The sequence below is a fragment of the Dama dama genome, chromosome 28 (assembly GCF_033118175.1).
Source record: "Dama dama isolate Ldn47 chromosome 28, ASM3311817v1, whole genome shotgun sequence".
In the NCBI taxonomy this organism is placed as follows: Eukaryota; Metazoa; Chordata; class Mammalia; order Artiodactyla; family Cervidae; genus Dama; species Dama dama.
Genome location: NC_083708.1, coordinates 59,956,315 through 59,973,839, shown reverse-complemented (window position 1 = coordinate 59,973,839; position 17,525 = coordinate 59,956,315). Strand labels below are relative to the sequence as shown.

General features: G+C 41.1%; 1 protein-coding gene across 2 annotated transcripts; it reads left to right on the top strand.

The window, feature by feature from the left end:
* The first annotated feature begins 1,157 nt into the window (after positions 1-1,157).
* Positions 1,158-14,175, top strand: SMIM8 (small integral membrane protein 8). Of its 2 annotated transcripts, none has more exons than XM_061132015.1 (3): positions 1,158-1,207; positions 11,963-12,120; positions 13,708-14,175. In XM_061132015.1, exons 2-3 carry the CDS (start codon positions 11,986-11,988, stop codon positions 13,864-13,866), a joined length of 294 nt encoding a protein of 97 aa, XP_060987998.1. In that variant the 5' UTR covers positions 1,158-1,207; positions 11,963-11,985; the 3' UTR covers positions 13,867-14,175. The 2 variants fall into 2 exon arrangements, with proteins under 2 accessions (XP_060987998.1, XP_060987999.1); XM_061132016.1 differs by lacking the exon at positions 1,158-1,207 and adding an exon at positions 1,262-1,383.
* The last annotated feature ends 3,350 nt before the right edge of the window (positions 14,176-17,525 follow it).

Here is a 17,525-nt window from a genome sequence, read left to right as displayed (position 1 = left end):
AGACCACCAGTATTGTCCTGGCAGCACACTTTGGGAACTTCTAAATAAATCAGACATCTTTTGTAAACTTGAACCAATTTTCACATGGATGAAACTTTGTTTTATGCAGCTAATCCCATCAAATATAAAATCTCCTAACCCTAGCAAATATCAGATCTTCTGTTAAATATTATTAAATATTGATGAGGCTATTTTAAAACAGGATTATAAAAGCTGCATTCAGACTAGCATCATTCTTCAAAGTAATTTCTTAAAAGCATCATAAAATAGAACTATCGTCTATTCATATCATTTGCATTGTACTCATATCCATTAAACTGACAAGGTCTTTAGGCTTTTCTCTCTTATCATTACCTATAGTTTATGCTTTTTTTTAATTAATCAGGTTCTTAGGTTTCACTTATTCTTTTACTTGAGCACTTTAGGTTGATCATGATAGTAAAAGTGCTTTTCTTTGCATAGTGGTATTTGACATTTAGGGCCTCCTGGGAAGCTCAACTGGTAAAGAACCCCTCTGCACAGCAGGAGACCCTGGTTCCATTCCTGGGTCAGGAAGTTCCCCTGGAGAAGGGATAAGCTACCCACCCCCGTGTTCTTGGGCTTTCCTGGTTGCTCAGACAGTGAGGAATCCGCCTGCGATGCAGGAGAGCCCAGTTGGATCCCTGGATTTGGAAGATCCCCTGGAGGAGGGTAAGGCAACCCACTCCATCACCATCAGCAAAGTGTGTGCAAATCACAATCATAACCACATCTTGGAATTTTAAGGCACTAAAAGAATGACAGAGCAGTAACTGTGCCTTTGAAAGACTGTGCCTATAAAATGGGGCCCGGAGGACACCAGATCCGAGGGTTCTTTCCCAAATCAGAAAGCTTTCCCCTTCCATTAAAGAAATTTATGCAGTTCTAGGTAATTTCTCCTTTTTCTTATACAAAACACACACGGGAAACTGGAGAGTTATTGGAACCTAGGGGACTGAAAACACAAAGTAAAAAAGGAAGAAACCAAAAATGCCCCTTGCACACTCCATCCCTCTGGAGGACCAGGGTGGTGGGGAGAGGCTCTAGACTACTCCCGCGCCCCTGCGCCGCAGCCTCCAGGCTGCAGGGGCCGCTGCAGCGCACTTCGCGGAGTGCGCTGAGACGCTCTCTCCCGCAGGAGGAGCCGAGACGGATGCGGCGGCGGGGAGGGGAGGTGACCCCGCGACAGGTGAGCGGCGGAAGGGGCCGGGGTGGCGGGTCGGGGACGAGGCGGCCGCCCCGCAGCGGTCTCGGCCCTGGCCGTGGCGCGCCCGGCCGCCCTGTGGCCCCCGCTCCCAGGAGCGTGGGTTCGGACTCGGCGGCGTTCTCTCGAGCCCCTCTTTCCCGGCACGGCCGGCGCACTCGGTGAGCCCCCCGAGCTGGGTCTTGGGGGGTTCTGAGCCCGCGGGGCGCGTGTCCCGCCCCAGACGTGGACGCCTGCACCCAAAGAACGTCTCATTTTCTGGACAGGTTTTTGGTGTCCCACCTCACCAAACTCCTCGTTAGGGGAAAGGGGTTTTGTAGTTTTCTCACGGGAGGTTCCTCTTCTCTTTTTAACTGTGTTTACAGTCCTGTGTGCCCCCTGCAAGACAATGTCTAGAACTTAATTGAATGCAGCTTCTTTTTCTGGAGGCTTCAAAGGCATCTGTCTTTGACCGATAGCAAGATGTAGTGTAGGTACCACAGTATGGGGAAGGCAGCAGACCCAAATAATACTTTGCCGCCCTCAGATTGTTGGCAACATCCTTTGTAAATAACATTCTTTGTCAGTATCTGTCTCTAGGTATGGTAAATTTCAAGGGATTAAAAAAAAAATCTTACCTTAAAATCAACAAATGTAGAGTTCATCTTTAAAATTCAAAACCCAAAAGGGAGGGGACATAATGTGTATCTGATTCATGTTGATATATGACAGAAACAAACAGTATTGTAAAGCAATTATCCTTCAATTAAGAATAAATTTTAAAAAATTAAGTGATTATAATTTTATGCTTCGTTGGAATATTACTCAGCCATAAAAATGAACGAAATTGGGTCATTTGTAGAGAAATGGTTGAACCTGGAGTCTGTCATACAGAGTGGAGAAAATCAGAGAGAGAGAAACAAATATTGTATATTAATGCATGTATATGGAATCTAGCAAATGGTGCTGATGAAGTCGTTTGCAGGACAGGAATAGACAGATGTGGAGGACAGATTGTGGATGGTGGGGGGCTGGGAAGGGGAGGCTGAGACGTGGAGAGAGTAGCGTTGACACTCACAGGCGGCTGCTGAGTCGCCTCAGTCGTGTCCGACTCTGCGACCCCAGAGACGGCAGCCCGCCAGGCTCCCCCGTCCCTGGGATTCTCCAGGCAGGAACCCAGGTGTTGTAAAACAGCTGGTGGGAAGCTGCCGCATAGCCCAGGACGCGCAGTTCTGTGCTCTGTGAGACCAGACGGGTGGACAGGGGTGGGGTGGGAGGCTCAAGAGAGAGGGGATATATGTATACATATAGTTGATTCGCTGTTGTTATGCAGCAGAAACTAACACTGTAGAGCAGTTATTCTCCAATTAAAACATTTTGTTACATTTCTTAAATCTTGTAGTGACTTACAAATGCTGAGTCTTAGCAATTTAGGAGTGAAGTGGTAGGCCAGGGGTTGGCTGGAACTTGAGTGACCTGGATTATCTCACTCTTCCATGGCAAAGACAATCAGTCTCTTTTGGTTTAGATTTGTTTAGAAAACGGGATTGAATTCATTGGTGGAGAAGAAAATAGCTACCATTTGTTGAACTTCTGTTATGTCCTTTAAAAAATGTTACCTCATTTAATCTACAATGTCATTCTATGCAATAGGTAATACCTCTTTTATAAAAGTGCAGACTGAAGCTCAGAGAAGTTGTCACTCAAAAACATACACCTAATCGGTTGCAAAGTTGGAATCTGCAGCAATGGTACATTCCCTTAAGACAGAAAGCTGTCTGATTCTGCCCTGAACTTGTTTATTCTAAATCAAATTATTTTTAAGGTGTCCTGCCCCAAACTTCAAGTTATTTTCTTAAATTTTGAAATAGTGTGGTATGTGAAACAAAAATAACAAGTACCTATATATATACTTAAAGTTATTTTGTCCATTTTATAATTCCCTAAGGCTTTTATTTAATAAAAGCAAGGCTTTATTGATGGCATTCCTTCTCACCAGTATTCTGTGATCCTGACAGTTTTTTTTCATTTATCTTCTGTTGAGATGCTTATTTCAAAATGAATATCTAAGGATTAAGTTTTTCACCAAAGTAACTCCTATTCTTTATATCTTGGTCTAATTTTTATGTCATGCCAGTTTTGTGCCAGCAAATTGTTTAATATCAGCTGCCAAGTACATTCTGGATTATCCCACAGAGCAGGAATTTTAATAAAGGAGAGAAAATGGTTTAAACTTCTTGCTGCTCAGGACCATCTTTGTACCGTCTCGCACGGTGTATTCGTTCTGGGGGCTCCATTTTCACTCGTCCTCTGGGACTTTGCTACAAAGAGGCTGCTGCTGCTTTCCTGTCACATATTGCCTTCCCCAGAGAATGGGCAGGAGAAAAAGGTAAAGAAGCTTTTACTGGGAGGGACGTATGAAGGAAAAGCAGTTTAGTTTAGATCTGTTTTTAAAAGAAGCTCTTAGATCGGAGGATAGTTTATTTACAGCGCTGCGTTAGCTGCAGGTGCACAACACAGTGTATAACTTAGTTATACGTGCGTTGTTTTCAGATTCTTTTCCCTTATGGTTTATTACAAAACATTGAGTGTAGCTCCCTGTGTTATACGGTACATCACTGTTGATTATTTTATATATAGTCGTGTATGTTAATCCCAGATTCCTCATTTATCCCATGCTGCTGCTGCTGCTACTGAGTCGCTTCAGTCGTGTCCGACTCTGTGCAACCCCATAGACAGCAGCCCCCCTGGCTCCCCTGTCCCTGGGATTCTCCAGGCGAGAACACTGGAGTGGGTTGCCATTTCCTTCTCCATTATCCCATGCTACCGTTCCCTTTTTTGTAACCATAAGTTTGTTTTCTATGTCCATGAGTCTGTTTCTGTTTTGTAAATAAATTTCTATCATTTAGATTCCATATATAAGTGATATCATATGGTATTTGTCTTTCTTTTTCTGACTGACTTTGCTTAGTATGATCTCTAGGTCCATCCTTTTTGCTGCAATGGCATTATTTCATTTTTTGTTATTGCTCAGTTGTGTCCGAATCTTTGCTACCCCATGGACTGCAGTACACCAGGCCTTCCTTCACCATCTCCCAGAGCTTGCTCAAACTCATGTCCATTGAGTCATTGATGCCATCCAACCATCTCATCCTCTGTTGTCCCCTTCTCCTCTTGCCTTCAATCTTTCCCAGCATCAGGGTCTTTTCCAGTGAGTCAGTTCTTCACATCAGGTGACCAAAGTATTGGAGCTTCAGCTTCAGCATCAGTGCTTCCAATGAATATTCAGGGCTGATTTCCTTTAGGATGGACTAGTTTGATCTCCTTGCAGTCCAAGGGGCTTTCAAGAGTCTTCTCTAAAACCATAGCTTAAATTTTTCAGTATTCAACCTTCTTTATAGTCCAGCTCTCACATCCATACATGACTACTGGAATAACCATACTTTTAACTATATGGACCTTTGTTGGCAAAGTAAGGTCTCTGCTTTTTAACATGCTGTCTAGGTTTGTCATAGCTTTTCTTCTTTCATTTTTTAGGACTGAGTAATATTCCATTGTATATATGTACCACATCTTTATCCATTCATCTGCTGATGGACATTGAGGTTGCTTACATGTCTTGGCTATTGTAAACAGGCTGCAGTGAACACTGGTGTGCAGGTATCATTCTGAATTATGGTTTTCTCTGGGTGTACGCCTAGGAGTGGGATTGCTGGATCACATAGTAGCTCTAGTTTTAGTTTTTTAAGAAGCTGCCATACAGCTGCACCAACACTGATGGAAGTTTCCCTGTTCCCCACATCCTCTCCAGCATTTATTATTTGTAGATTTTTCAATGATGGGCATTCTGAACTGTGAGAGGTGATACCTCACTGTAATTTTGATACTCTGACAGTTAGCAGTGGTGAGCACCTTTTAATGTGTTTTTTGGCCTTCTGTATGTCTTCTTTGCAGAAATGTCTATTTAGGTCTTCTGCCCATTTTTTGTTTGGGTTGTTTGATTTTTTTTGGCTATTGAGCTGCATGAGCTCTTTGTATGTTTGGAGATTAATCCCTTGATCCCATGATTTGTAAGTATTTTTTTCCCCATTGTTGGTTGTCTTTTCATTTTGTTTATGGTTTCCTTTGCTGTGCAAAAGCTTTTAAGTTAATTAGGTCCCATTTGTTTATTTTTGTTTTATTTTCATCACTGTAGTAGGTGGATCCTTTGGAATCCAAAAAGATATTGCTGAGACTTATGTCAAAGAATGTTCTGCCTGTATTTTCCTCTAAGAGTTTTATAGTATCCAGTCTTAAACTTAGGTCTTTAATCCATTTTAAGTTTATGTTTGTATATGGTGTTAGAGAATCTTCTAATTTCATTCTTTTACATGTGACTATCCAGTTTTCCCAGTAGCAGTTGTTGAACAGACTTGTCTTTTCTCCAGGAGAGATGTATGAAGCAAATACAGCGTAGTTTAGATCTTTTTTTACAGGCAGGTATGAAAAATGCAGGGATCAAGACCATCCCCATGGAAAAGAAATGCAAAAAAGCAAAATGACTGTCTGAGGAGGCCTTACAAATAGCTGTGAAAGGAAGAGAAGCGAAAGGCAAAGGAGAAAAGGAAAGATATACCCATTTGAATGCAGAGTTCCAAAGGATAGCAAGGAGAGATAAGAAAACCTTCCTCAGTGATCAATACAAAGAAACAGGAAAACAATAGAATGGGAAAGACTGGAGATTTCTGCTAGAAAATTAGAGATACCAAGGGAACATTTCATGCAAAGATGGGCACAATAAAGGGCAGAAATGGTATGGACCTAACAGAAGCAGAAGATATTAAGAATACACAGAAGAACTGTACAAAAAAGATCTTCATGACCCAGATAATCACAATGGTGTGATCACTCACCTATAGCCAGACATCCTGGAATGTGAAGTCAAGTGGGCCTTAGGAAGCATCAATATGAACAAAGCCAGTGGAGGTGATGGAATTCCAGTTGAGCTATTTCAAATCCTGAAAGATGATGCTGTGAAAGTGCTGCACTCAATATGCCAGCAAATTTTGAAAACTCAGCAATGGCCACAGGAATGGAAAAGGTCAGTTTTCATTCCAATTCCAAAGAAAGGCAATGCCAAAGAATGCTCAAACTACCACACAATTGTACTCATTTCATATGCTAGTAAAGTAATGCTCAAAATTCTCCAAGCCAGGCTTCAGCAATACATGAACCATGAATTTCCAGATGTTCAAGCTAGTTATAGAAAAGGCAGAGGAACCAGAGATCAAATTGCCAACATCTGCTGGATCATCGAAAAAGCAAGAGAGTTCCAGAAAAACATCTATTTCTGCTTTATTGACTATGCCAAAGCTTTTGTCTGTGTGGATCACAATAAACTGTGGAAAATTCTTCAAGAGATGGGAATACCAGACCACCTGACCTGCCTCCTGAAAAATCTGTATGCAGATCAGGAAGCAACAGTTAGAACTGGACATGGAACAACAGACTGGTTCCAAGTAGGAAAAGGAGTATGTCAAGGCTGTATATTGTCACCCTGCTTATTTAACTTATATGCAGAGTACATCATGAGAAACGCTGGGCTGGAGGAAGCACAAGCAGGAATCAAGATTGCCAGGAGAACTATCAATAACCTCAGACATGCAGATGACACCACCCTTATGGCAGAGAGTGAAGAAGAACTAAAAAATCTCTTGATGAAAGTGAAAGAGGAGAGTGAAAAAGTTGGCTTAAAACTCAACATTCAGAAAACTAAGCTCATGGCATCTGGTCCCATCACTTCATGGCAAGTAGATGGGGAAACAGTGGAAACAATGTCAGACTTTATTTTGGGGGGGCTCCAAAATCACTGCAGATGGTGACTGCAGCCATGAAATTAAAAGACACTTACTTCTTGGAAGAAAAGCTATGACCAACCTAGATAGCATATTAAAAAGCAGAGACATTACTTTGCCAACAAAGGTTTGTCTAGTCAAGGCTATGGTTTTTCCAGTGGTCATGTATGGATGTGAGAGTTGGACTGTGAAGAAAGCTGAGCACCAAAGCATTGAGCTTTTGAACTGTGGTGTTGGAGAAGACTCTTGAGAGTCCCTTGGACTGCAAGGAGATCCAACCAGTCCATCCTACAGGAGATCAGTCCTGGGTGTTCATTGGAAGGACTGATGTTGAAGCTGAAATTCCAATACTTTCACCACCTCATGAGGAGAGCTGACTCATTGGAAAAGAGCCTGATGTTGGGAGGGATTGGGGTCAGGAGGAGAAGGGGACGACAGAGGATGAGACGGCTGGGTGGCATCACTGACTCGATGGACATGAGTCTGAGTAAACTCTGTGAGTTGGTGATGGACAGGGAGGCCTGGCGTGCTGCTGTTCATGGGGTTGCAAAGAGTCGGACACGACTGAGTGACTGAACTGAGCTGATGAAAAATGCAAGTCTCTTCTATTAAAATTATGTACACAATTTCTTATTTAAGGGAATAAGAAATGTGTGATGGAAAAAATCGAAATAAGAACAGGGCACCTGGACAGATTGCACAGCCAGGGGCTGGCCCCTGGGATACCTAACTTATTGAGTGTTTTAGAGGTCAACCGGCGCAGAAATTAATCAACAGATTAGCCAGCAGCAGTGCAGTGTCAAGTTCCTATCATCCCAGCTAGTGTGTGTGTGTGTGTGTATGTGCATGCACACGTGTGCGCACACGGGAGGAAGCACAGTAGATGTGGATTCTGGCTTAAAAACAAACTCATCTTGAAAGCAAGTGTATCTAGAGATTGATCCGTATCATATGCAAATAAGTAAGTGTGATTTACCTCGTGCCTTGCAGTGGGGAAAAATAGTAAGAGAAAAACTGGGAGAAAGTGATGGGGAGACTTAGAAGCTCTCATGGATGTGTGTCAGATGGTAACAGTTTTTGAGGTACTGTCCACTCAGTGTTGGAATAGGTTGTTGCTGTGCTTTGAATTTATGATTAGTTCTGTAGCTTTTAAAATTAGAACTTATATCAGCTCTGATTAACACACCTGTGAAGAAACAACTAAGGTTTTGTATTTTATGTACTTATTCAACCACCACATCTTGCATGTCTTTCGCAGTCATATTCCTACAGCTCTGGGCCAGGTGTGTGAGGAGGTATGAAAGGGCATTCTCTTACATGAGAAGTCTCATTAGGTTCTGTTCTTATTACACATTCTTACCTAATAAGTCCCTTTTTGGCCTCAGTAATCTGTCTCTTTTTATTTAAAGTATCAGTGAGTCATTCAGTTCAGTCACTTAATCGTGTCTGACTCTCTGCGACCCCATGGACTGCAGCACACCAGGCCTCCCTGTCCATCACCATCTCCCGGAGCTTGCTCAAAGTCACGTTCATCTAGTCGGTGATGCCATCCAACCATCTCATCCTCTGTCGTCCCCTTTTCCCCCTGCCTTCAATCTCCCAGCATTAGGGTCATTTCCAGTGAGTTAGTTCTTCACATCAGGTGGCCAAAGTATTGGAGCTTCAGCTTCAACATCAGTCCTTCCAATGAATATTCAGGACTGATTTCCTTTTAAGATTGTCTGGTTTGATCTCCTTGCAGTCCCAGGGACTCTCAAGAGTCTTCTCCAACACCACAGTTCAAAAGCATCAATTCTTCAGCGCTGTTTTCATTATGGTCCTGCTCCACACTCATACATGAATTAAAGTCAGTAGTTCTAAAGTGTAAGATTCTAACATAATTTCCAAATCAAAGATTTGTCCTATTTAGGGGGTGTTTTATCATACTGTAATAGAAATGCATTGGCCAGTCCTAAGAATAATAAATATATAAAGTTTTATATTTAAGTAAAATAATATTGGTGTAATTATTTTCATAAATGTAAGATGTGTGTGTGTGCGCTTCGTCACCCAGTCAGTTCCGGCTCTCTGTGACCCCATGGCTGTAGCCCGCCAGACTCCCCCATCCACGCGGATTCTCCAGGCAAGAATAGAAGGTTGTTAACATTTTGTTAGTTCCATGAGTGGTACAAACAAGCTCATGAACTTTGGGGAGAACTGTTGGAGCGTCTGCAGTGACTATGGCACACACAAAAAGAAGCAGCAACAGTACTGAGCTGTCTTATACCAGGCCGAGTAGAAGAATGATACATGATAGAAAGTAGTACTTTCATTGGGCTTCCCTGGTAGCTCAATTGGTAAAAAATCCGCCTGCAATGCAGGAGACCCTGGTTTGATTCCTGGGTCAGGAAGATCCCCTGGAGAAGGGACAGGCTCCCCACTCCAGTATTCTTGGACTTCCATGGTGGCTCAGACAGTAAAGAATCTGCTTGCAACGTGGGAGACCCCCTGGAGGAGGGTATGGCAACCCACTCCAGTATTCTTCCCTGAATACTCTGCATGGACAGAGGAGCCTAGCAGACTACAGTCCATGAGGTTACAAAGAGTCGGACATGACTGAGCAACTAAGCCCAAGACTCTCATATGTTCCTAAAAGTATCAAGAACAATGAAAATCGTGGTATATTAAATCTTTTAAAGTATAGTGTGGTAGGTAATTCTTTAATTTGTAAAAGTAAAAGTCGCTCAGTCATGTCTGACCCTTTGTGACCCCATGGAATATCCAGTCCATGGAATTCTCCAGGCCAGAGTACTGGAATGGGTTGCCTATCCCTTCTCCAGTAGATCTTCTTGACCCAGAAATTGAACCGGGGTCTCCTGCATTGCAGGTGGATTCTGTACCATCTGAGCTACCAGGGAAGCCCTTTAATTTGTAAAAGTCTCTTTCAGTAAACATTTGCAGTAGTTTCCAGCCTATGTATTCTTTAATTGTCATTTCTGGCAAAGAGTTTAACATGAACAGTTTGACGTAAATGGAATGTGGGTGTCTAGAGGTTATGGTATAATAAATAATACCTTGATTGCTTATTTACTTGTTTCATCACAAAGTAAGTATAGGTTCAGCTAAGGAAAGAGAGAATCTTGTGCAAATACAACATACATATAGCTGAGAGGCTGTCTCCCGGGCGATAGACCTCAATAAGATCCCCAAATAAAACTTATCTTGCAACTTTAAGTTTGTGCATTTTCCTTCAGTTTACAGTTTCAAGAAATTTACCTAAGAAATGTGCATGTGAGTGGACCCCTGGTTCAGCAGAAAACATTGGAGTTTTTTGGTAACCTTGGGCATGATGTGTTGGACACATGTGATGGCTGAACAGATTTCAGGCATATTATGGAATTGTTTCAGAAGTTGTCTGTAGTGGAAAAAAAATCACTGTTCCAATAGAGAAAATTAGTAACTTGAATGCTGTTGAAATTTTTAAAAAATTGCTAGTTACCACTTGAATGATGTTTTAAATGCTGTTGAACTAAGTGTTTTATGAGTTGTTACCTCATATGATTCATGTCCAAGGTGGGCTTTGAAGAAGAGGTAGATGGAGGTTGATGATCGTTCTATTCTGCTGTAATGCATTGTGGTCGGAAGAGATGAGACCACTTGTCATTGGCAAGTCACTTAACAGCCAGGGCTTCAGAGATGTTCATTTGCTCCCTAGTGATGATGGAGCCAGAATACATGTCCAAAGAACATGAGGTTTATTTGATGAATAACAGAATGGTTGGCAGAAGGATGAAAGGAGTGAAAAGCAAGATCCTCTTGCTGATGGACACCTGTTCTGCCCAACACACTCCCGTGCTTGGATTACATGTGTTGAGTTTTCTCATTGACTAATCTTTTTCAAAGACAGTTTTGAAAAAACTGAACTCCTAAAAGCTTCTCCATAAGTAATAAAGTTGCAAAAATATTGCTCTTATAAAGACTGTAAAATGGAAAACTTAATACTTGAATAAACAAAGCCCCAACAAGTGTTTAAATGTGAGTGTTTGAGTCTCATTTCATAACGTTTACTGAGGGTCCAGCATTTCCCCCAAAGAATTTTATGATATTGTGATGAATCTCACCCGCTCTTTGGAAGGCTTCTTCCCCTGTCTTTTCCCTTCCAAACTTCCCCCCACCCACCCCGCCAGCATTCCTTGGTAGGGTTGGTAAGAATAACCTTTTGCCCAGTAGTATGTAGAAGAAAAAAATATTCACAAAGTATTGACATTCTGGCAGGGAGAACAGAAGCCAAAAGACATACTTGGATATATTAGGATGGATTCTGAGTCATTAAGAGAAAGAGGATTTCCAGTTACGGAGGTGGCATGGTGTTTGTTGCCAGAGAGCGGGGGCAGAGGGGTGAGGAGACAGCTGTGCCCCCTCCTGCGTGGCCCTGGTGCTGGGGTGGCCCAGGGGAGGCAGGCAGAGGGGCGGGAAGGGGAGGCGGGGGAGGAGTCGATCTGTCGGAGGAACGGAGCGAAAGAACGCTCAGGCTTCATGGGTCGGTGTCCTGAAAGGGCTGTGGAAGGTGAGCAACGGTGAAAATGGAAGGAAATTAAGACGGTGTGGACAGCCCACTGGCCACTCCGACCCTTAGTACCCCCTTCACATAGCAAGATAGAGCGTGACTCATACCAACAAACAATTTCTGTAGGCTCCTGGAAAGTAGGAAAATGGCTTTTGCATACCTCACTGATTCCACGAGATGAAAAATAAAATAACCATCTTACCAAACAAAACCTAAAGGCCAAAGTACGTGTTATATAAAGTAATAAAAGAATTGACCATCACTTTTGTATATATCCAGACTGGAATTTGAAAAAAGACTGAATATAGAATGATTTTTTTAAGAGCATTATCAGAAAAACATAACTTTGAAGGGGAAAAAAGTCTCTTATTTTATTTTTAGGTATTAAATCATCATCAGTCAAGATGTCTTCAGCACCCGAGCCTCCAGTCTTTAAACAGGAGCCGCCCAAGAAGAAAGACCCGGGAAACGCAGGGCTCAGAGGGGTCCGCACCACAGCCTTATTTCGAGCTGTGAATCCAGAGCTCTTCATTAAACCTGTAAGAAATACATCTAGGATGAGACTTTATGTTCAGTTTACCTAGGCTTTCAGAAATAGAAAGTTCTAATTCTCCTGTAACATTTGATTTTATCATGGAAATTTGATGTTAACTAGTAAGACCTCTCTGTGGATAAGAAGCAGATGGAAGGAAAATCTTAAATGCTGTTTCACTAGATACACATATAAAACTAATTATTTTGAGGGTGTTTGAGAATTTAAATGGTAAATAGTTGAATTTTAATGAATCAACTGGTCAAATTACTGTTTAAAATTTTATTTTAATAGGTGTATTGATTTTAAGGAAACTTGTTTGATCAGGTACTATTAGGTAAATAAGACCTTCCATTGAAACAAAGAAAACAGAATGAAAATCTGATCAGTCTACAATTCCAGGCTTATTAATAATATTGTAACGTAGGAGATTTTGCAAACATATATTGAAAAATATGAAAACATGCATTTATACACTTTTAGGGAGTTAGCTAATCATATTCTTGTAGCAAGTTACTGAATACATTTGATTTGTTAAGTTTTATTTTTTGAAAAATGCAAGTCAAGTCATAAAATGTACTTAAATGTTTGAATTTTATTAGAATTTTAATAACATAGTTACCAGTATAAACTGTTTGAAAGTTAAATAGGTCAGTTTAGCAATCAAATCATTAAATCAAGGTAGAAAGTTTTAAAAACTTTGGACTAATGTGTTTTTTTACTTGCCAAGTACATTTCAAGAACTGCAAAAGTAAGCTACTCTGAGCATGTAGCCTTTCTCAGATGTCCATCCCACTGAAATAGTTTGACTTTAATTTTTTTTGATGATTAAGAATAGTAATGAAACAGAAGCAGAAATGATGACAAAAGCAGAAAATACAGAATTTAAAAGCTTTTATTAAAAAAATCCAGGAATTCCCCAGCTATCCAGTTAGGACTCTGCCCTCTCACTGCCAAGGGCCCACGTTCAACCCCTGGCTGGGGAACTAAAATCCCAAAAACTGTGTGGTGTGACAAAAAAGAAAAATCAGAGTAGCGTCCCTTTGCCTCTTAGGGTCTTGGATTTTACACAGCAAATCAGAGTTATTGTAACAGCATGTCTGTTCTGTGACTGTGTTTCTTGAGGTAATAGAATAAGTTCCCAGAGAAGGGGGTGTGTGTTTTGCTGTCCCTGGTATATAACATGAAAGGCTTTCTGCCAGTTTTTTCATGATCCTGGGTGACAAGAATAGCATGTAGACTTCATTCCTCACTTCTTAATAAAAATAACTAGTTTAAGGTTTGCAGATGGGAAGCTTGGGCCCAAAGAAGTTAAGCAACTTTTTCACAACATAGGTAACTGAAAACTGAGCCAGTTTCCTTCCTAAAGGTGAAGGTCAGAGATGTCCCAGCTGTGAAGAGAAGGAGGAGTCTTCCGTAGTCTCTAAGTTAGCAAGAGTTGAGTTAACCGAGTAAAGAAATGGATAAATACTAGAAATGAAATTTTACCCTAGGAATGCTGGTGTGGTACTCAAGCCTTGGCATGACAAGCGGAAACTGCAAGAGATATTTGGTCTTATTGAGACCTTGTGGTTTTTTTTTTTTCCTTTGACAGAACAAACCTGTAATGGCTTTCGGATTGATAACCCTTTCGCTTTGCGTGGCTTATATCGGTTACCTACATGCGACGCAGGAGAATAAGAAGGACCTCTATGAAGCTATTGATAGTGAGGGACACAGTTATATGAGGCGGAAAACCTCTAAATGGGATTAACTGAGCTGGTTGCTGCAAATGAAGGTTTCCTGGGAGCTCTGAAATCTTCAGCTGAAGATTAGGACCGCACAGTGTCTTCTTTCTTATTCCGGAAGATGCTGCTGAGGAGGAAGGAGGGCGATTGCAGCCAGACCCCTGGAGTGAATGTGGTCCTTTCAAAACGGAGCCCTTGTCGCATTCTTCTTCCCAGAGGAAGAGCTGTTCGGTGTTTTAATTTTATTAAATCCTCTTTTAAAAAGTGCCATGAAAATGGAAGTCATTTTTGTAAATTATAAAGTTCTGTCCAATAAAAGTACTGCTGCTCTTAAATTTGCATGGTATTGTTAATATTTTAAGGGGAATGTACATTTACACTGTAAATGTACAATGTTGTGAAGGTTTAGTTTTGCTATTTGCAAAGGCAGTGTTCTCTTTCTACCTGGTGAAGAAGAAAATGATTATAAATTATTGTAAAGCCTGCAGTTAAAAACAGTTTTTATAGGGTTACAGATGGGTCATATATTTCAGTTTTCCATTTCAGCTAACTTTGGTCCAGATTTTTATTTTAGTTGAAAAAATACTCCCACTCAATTACTAAAATAAAGATTAAATGAAAGAATAACCCAGAGTAATTGGAGTTTTTCTTAAAAAAAAAAAAACAAAAAAAACAGACAGTATGGTATACTGAGTATGATGTTTTTATTTGACTATAACTAAATGTTACCTATTTTGTTTTCATTGTAATTTGTTATTTCATTGTTACTTGTATTTCATTGTTATCACTGTAATTTAATGTTACAATGATATGATAAATGTAAGACCAGATGTTCTTATAGTTAGTTGAAAACTAGAGCTGCTCAGTAGGTAAGAAGGTCTAGATTTAAAGTAACGGTAAGTATATGGGTTTACCTCGTACCTTTCTGATGAGGGTTCTAGATGTGTTTTATTTCTAGATATTTACCACATTCTCCAAATCATTGGAATTGCATCTTAGTAAATAAATCTTGTCTCTGAAATTTTGTTCCATTATTAACAAGTAAAATAATTGCACAGGCAGAGTTTATCATCATAATGTAAGATTTAATTTCCAGTGCTTTATGGTGGTTTTGTAAGATACATGAAAAAGTAATTATGTCTGATTTGTAGATATTAAAGAGCTTAGCTAATTGAATTGTCTATATGCAACTAAATTAAATCTTTATTACTGAGCCTTAAGTATTTCTTTGCGGGGTCTCTCTATATAGTACACTTCATACAGTTTAAATATACTTAGGTGGTGTACAGTGCCTTTAAAGTTTTATCTTTTGCTGTTGGTTGGTAGAGAACTAGAGTTCTTCTGTTTTCAGCTTATGCATTTAATGCCACATCATCATCATTAGAGTTCTTCTAATAGCCAACAAAAGCAGTTACTGTTTGGTGGGGGAGGTATTAGTGGGCTATCAGGAGATTACTGCAGCAAAGAAGGGCTGCAGGACTGGGCAGACGGCAGCCTTGGGCCCCGTGAGTGTGTGTGAGTGAGCCGGGGCCGCAGCAGATTCCACAGGGTGCCCAGCTGCAAAAAGTAGTGCAAGGGGAGGATCCACTGACTTTTAGAAACGAGTGACCTAACTGACTTCCCTGGTGGCTCAGACGGTAAGAGTGTCTGCCTACAATGTGGGAGACCTGGGCTTGATCGGTGGGTCTGGGAGATCCCCTGGAGAAGGAAATGGCAACCCACTCCAGTATTCTTGCCTGGAAAATTCCATGGACAGAGGAGGCTGGTAGGGTACAGTCCATGGTGTCGCGAAGAGTTGGGACAGGACTGAGCGACTTCACTTTCACTTTCAACCTAACTGTGATACTGTTCAAAGGTCTGTTCCAAGTTCCGTAGCACTGTCTTCTGTGTGCAGTGTCAGAGACTGCTTGGCTGTGGATGTCTTCATTCCTTCTCTAAAGAAAAATGAGACAAAGTCAGTGGTCTAAGGAGGGGATGCTCAGGGCAAGATGTTTATAGCATGTTGGAGTCTGAGTTCAAGTGGTAGGAGGAATATTTTCCAATGCAGGAATCTGGTTGAGATCGGGCAAACTGTAACATAATAGATTGTCTTGAAGCAAGTATTGATAAATGAACTACCGGTAAGCTGCAAGCAACCTCTTAGCCCAGGGAAGTAATCTTTTCTGATAGAAGAGCCATTTGCCCAGAAGACCAAGCAGTTTAGTTGATAAGAATTTCCCAGTGTGAACAGTGAAGTTATTTATTATTTAATAGCCTTATCTTCTGTAAGGCAACCAATCGGTCCCTGTTTTCTAAGCATGGAGGGGATTCTTGGGATGCAGTTCTTTCCATTTTAAAACAAGGACAACAAATGAATTAACTATGATTTTAAAAGCCAAGCTTAGTAATTTTGAGTGCTTGCTTACTGCAAGTAATTTTTCCTTTAAGGTACTGTGTGATTTTCCCAGTTTTATTGCCCTGGCACAAAAGCATTATAGATAACCTAAAAAAAATTAAACTCTTTTTTTGTTCTGGCCTAAAAAATCAATTCTTTAAATAAACCATTTAACAGAATGTATGGTAGACTGAATAATACACTTCTTTTCCCACACCACCCTAGAGATTTTTGGATCCTAATCCCAGAACCTGTAAATATGTTCCATTATATGACAGAAAGGTCAAGGTTATACCAATAACCTCAGATATGCAGATGACACCACCCTAATGGCAGAAAGTGAAGAAGAACTAAAGAGCTTCTTGGTGAAAGGAGAGTGAAAAAGCTGGTTTAAAACTCAACATCCAAAAACTAAGATTGTGGCATCCATGAAGTCCCATCACTTCATGGCAAATAGGTGGGGAAACAGTGGAAACAGTGAAAGGCTTTATTTTCTTGGGTTTCAAAATCACTGCAGATGGGGACTGCAGCCATGAAGTTAAAAGACACTTGCTCCTTGGAAGAAACTCATTGGAAAAGACCCTGATGCTGGGTAAGATTGAGGGCAGGAGGAGAAGGGGGTGACAGAAGATGAGATGGTTGGATGGTATCATCGACTCAATGGACATGAGAGAGAGAGTGAAGTACAGGGTAGCCTGGCGTGTGCAGTCCATGGGGGGTCACAAAGAGTCAGACACGACTGGGGAAAAAAAAAACAAAAAAACCATGGCAGAAGGAACTGGACAGATATGATTAAGTTCAGGATTTGAAATAGGGAAATGACCCTTTATTATTTGGGTGAGCCTGATATAATCACAAAAGTCCTTATAAGAGGGAGGCAGATGATGAGAGGAAGAAGCAATGTCACCCTGCAAACAAGAGGATAAGAGGCTATACTGATGCAAGCCCACGGGCCAAGGAATGGGAACGGCCTCTGGAAGCTGGAAAAGGCAAGGAAACCGATTCTCCCTGAAGCCTCCAGGGGAACCAGTGCTGCCGACACCGTTGTGGACTTCTGACCTCCAGAACTGCAAGGGAATGAATTTGTGTGGTTTTAAGCCACCGAGTATGTAGTCATTTGTCAGAGCAGCAGAAGGAAACATACAGAAAGTATCTGGGAAATGAAGAGTTGTACCATGCTGCCTTCTGTCATTATTTCTAGTTGCTTTTATGAGCAAAGCTTGTCTTACCTAGCAACAGTTGCTAAGTATGTTGACAATTTAATCTAGACTCTAGCAGGGAGTAGCTGCTTAAATCTTCCCAAATCCAGTG

Bases quoted from the DNA above. Each gene is read 5' to 3' on its own strand.
- SMIM8 (XM_061132015.1), top strand. From the start codon at position 11,986: ATGTCTTCAGCACCCGAGCCTCCAGTCTTTAAACAGGAGCCGCCCAAG. The intron at 12,121-13,707 runs GTAAGAAATACA...TTCCTTTGACAG, and splicing joins CAGAGCTCTTCATTAAACCT to AACAAACCTGTAATGGCTTT.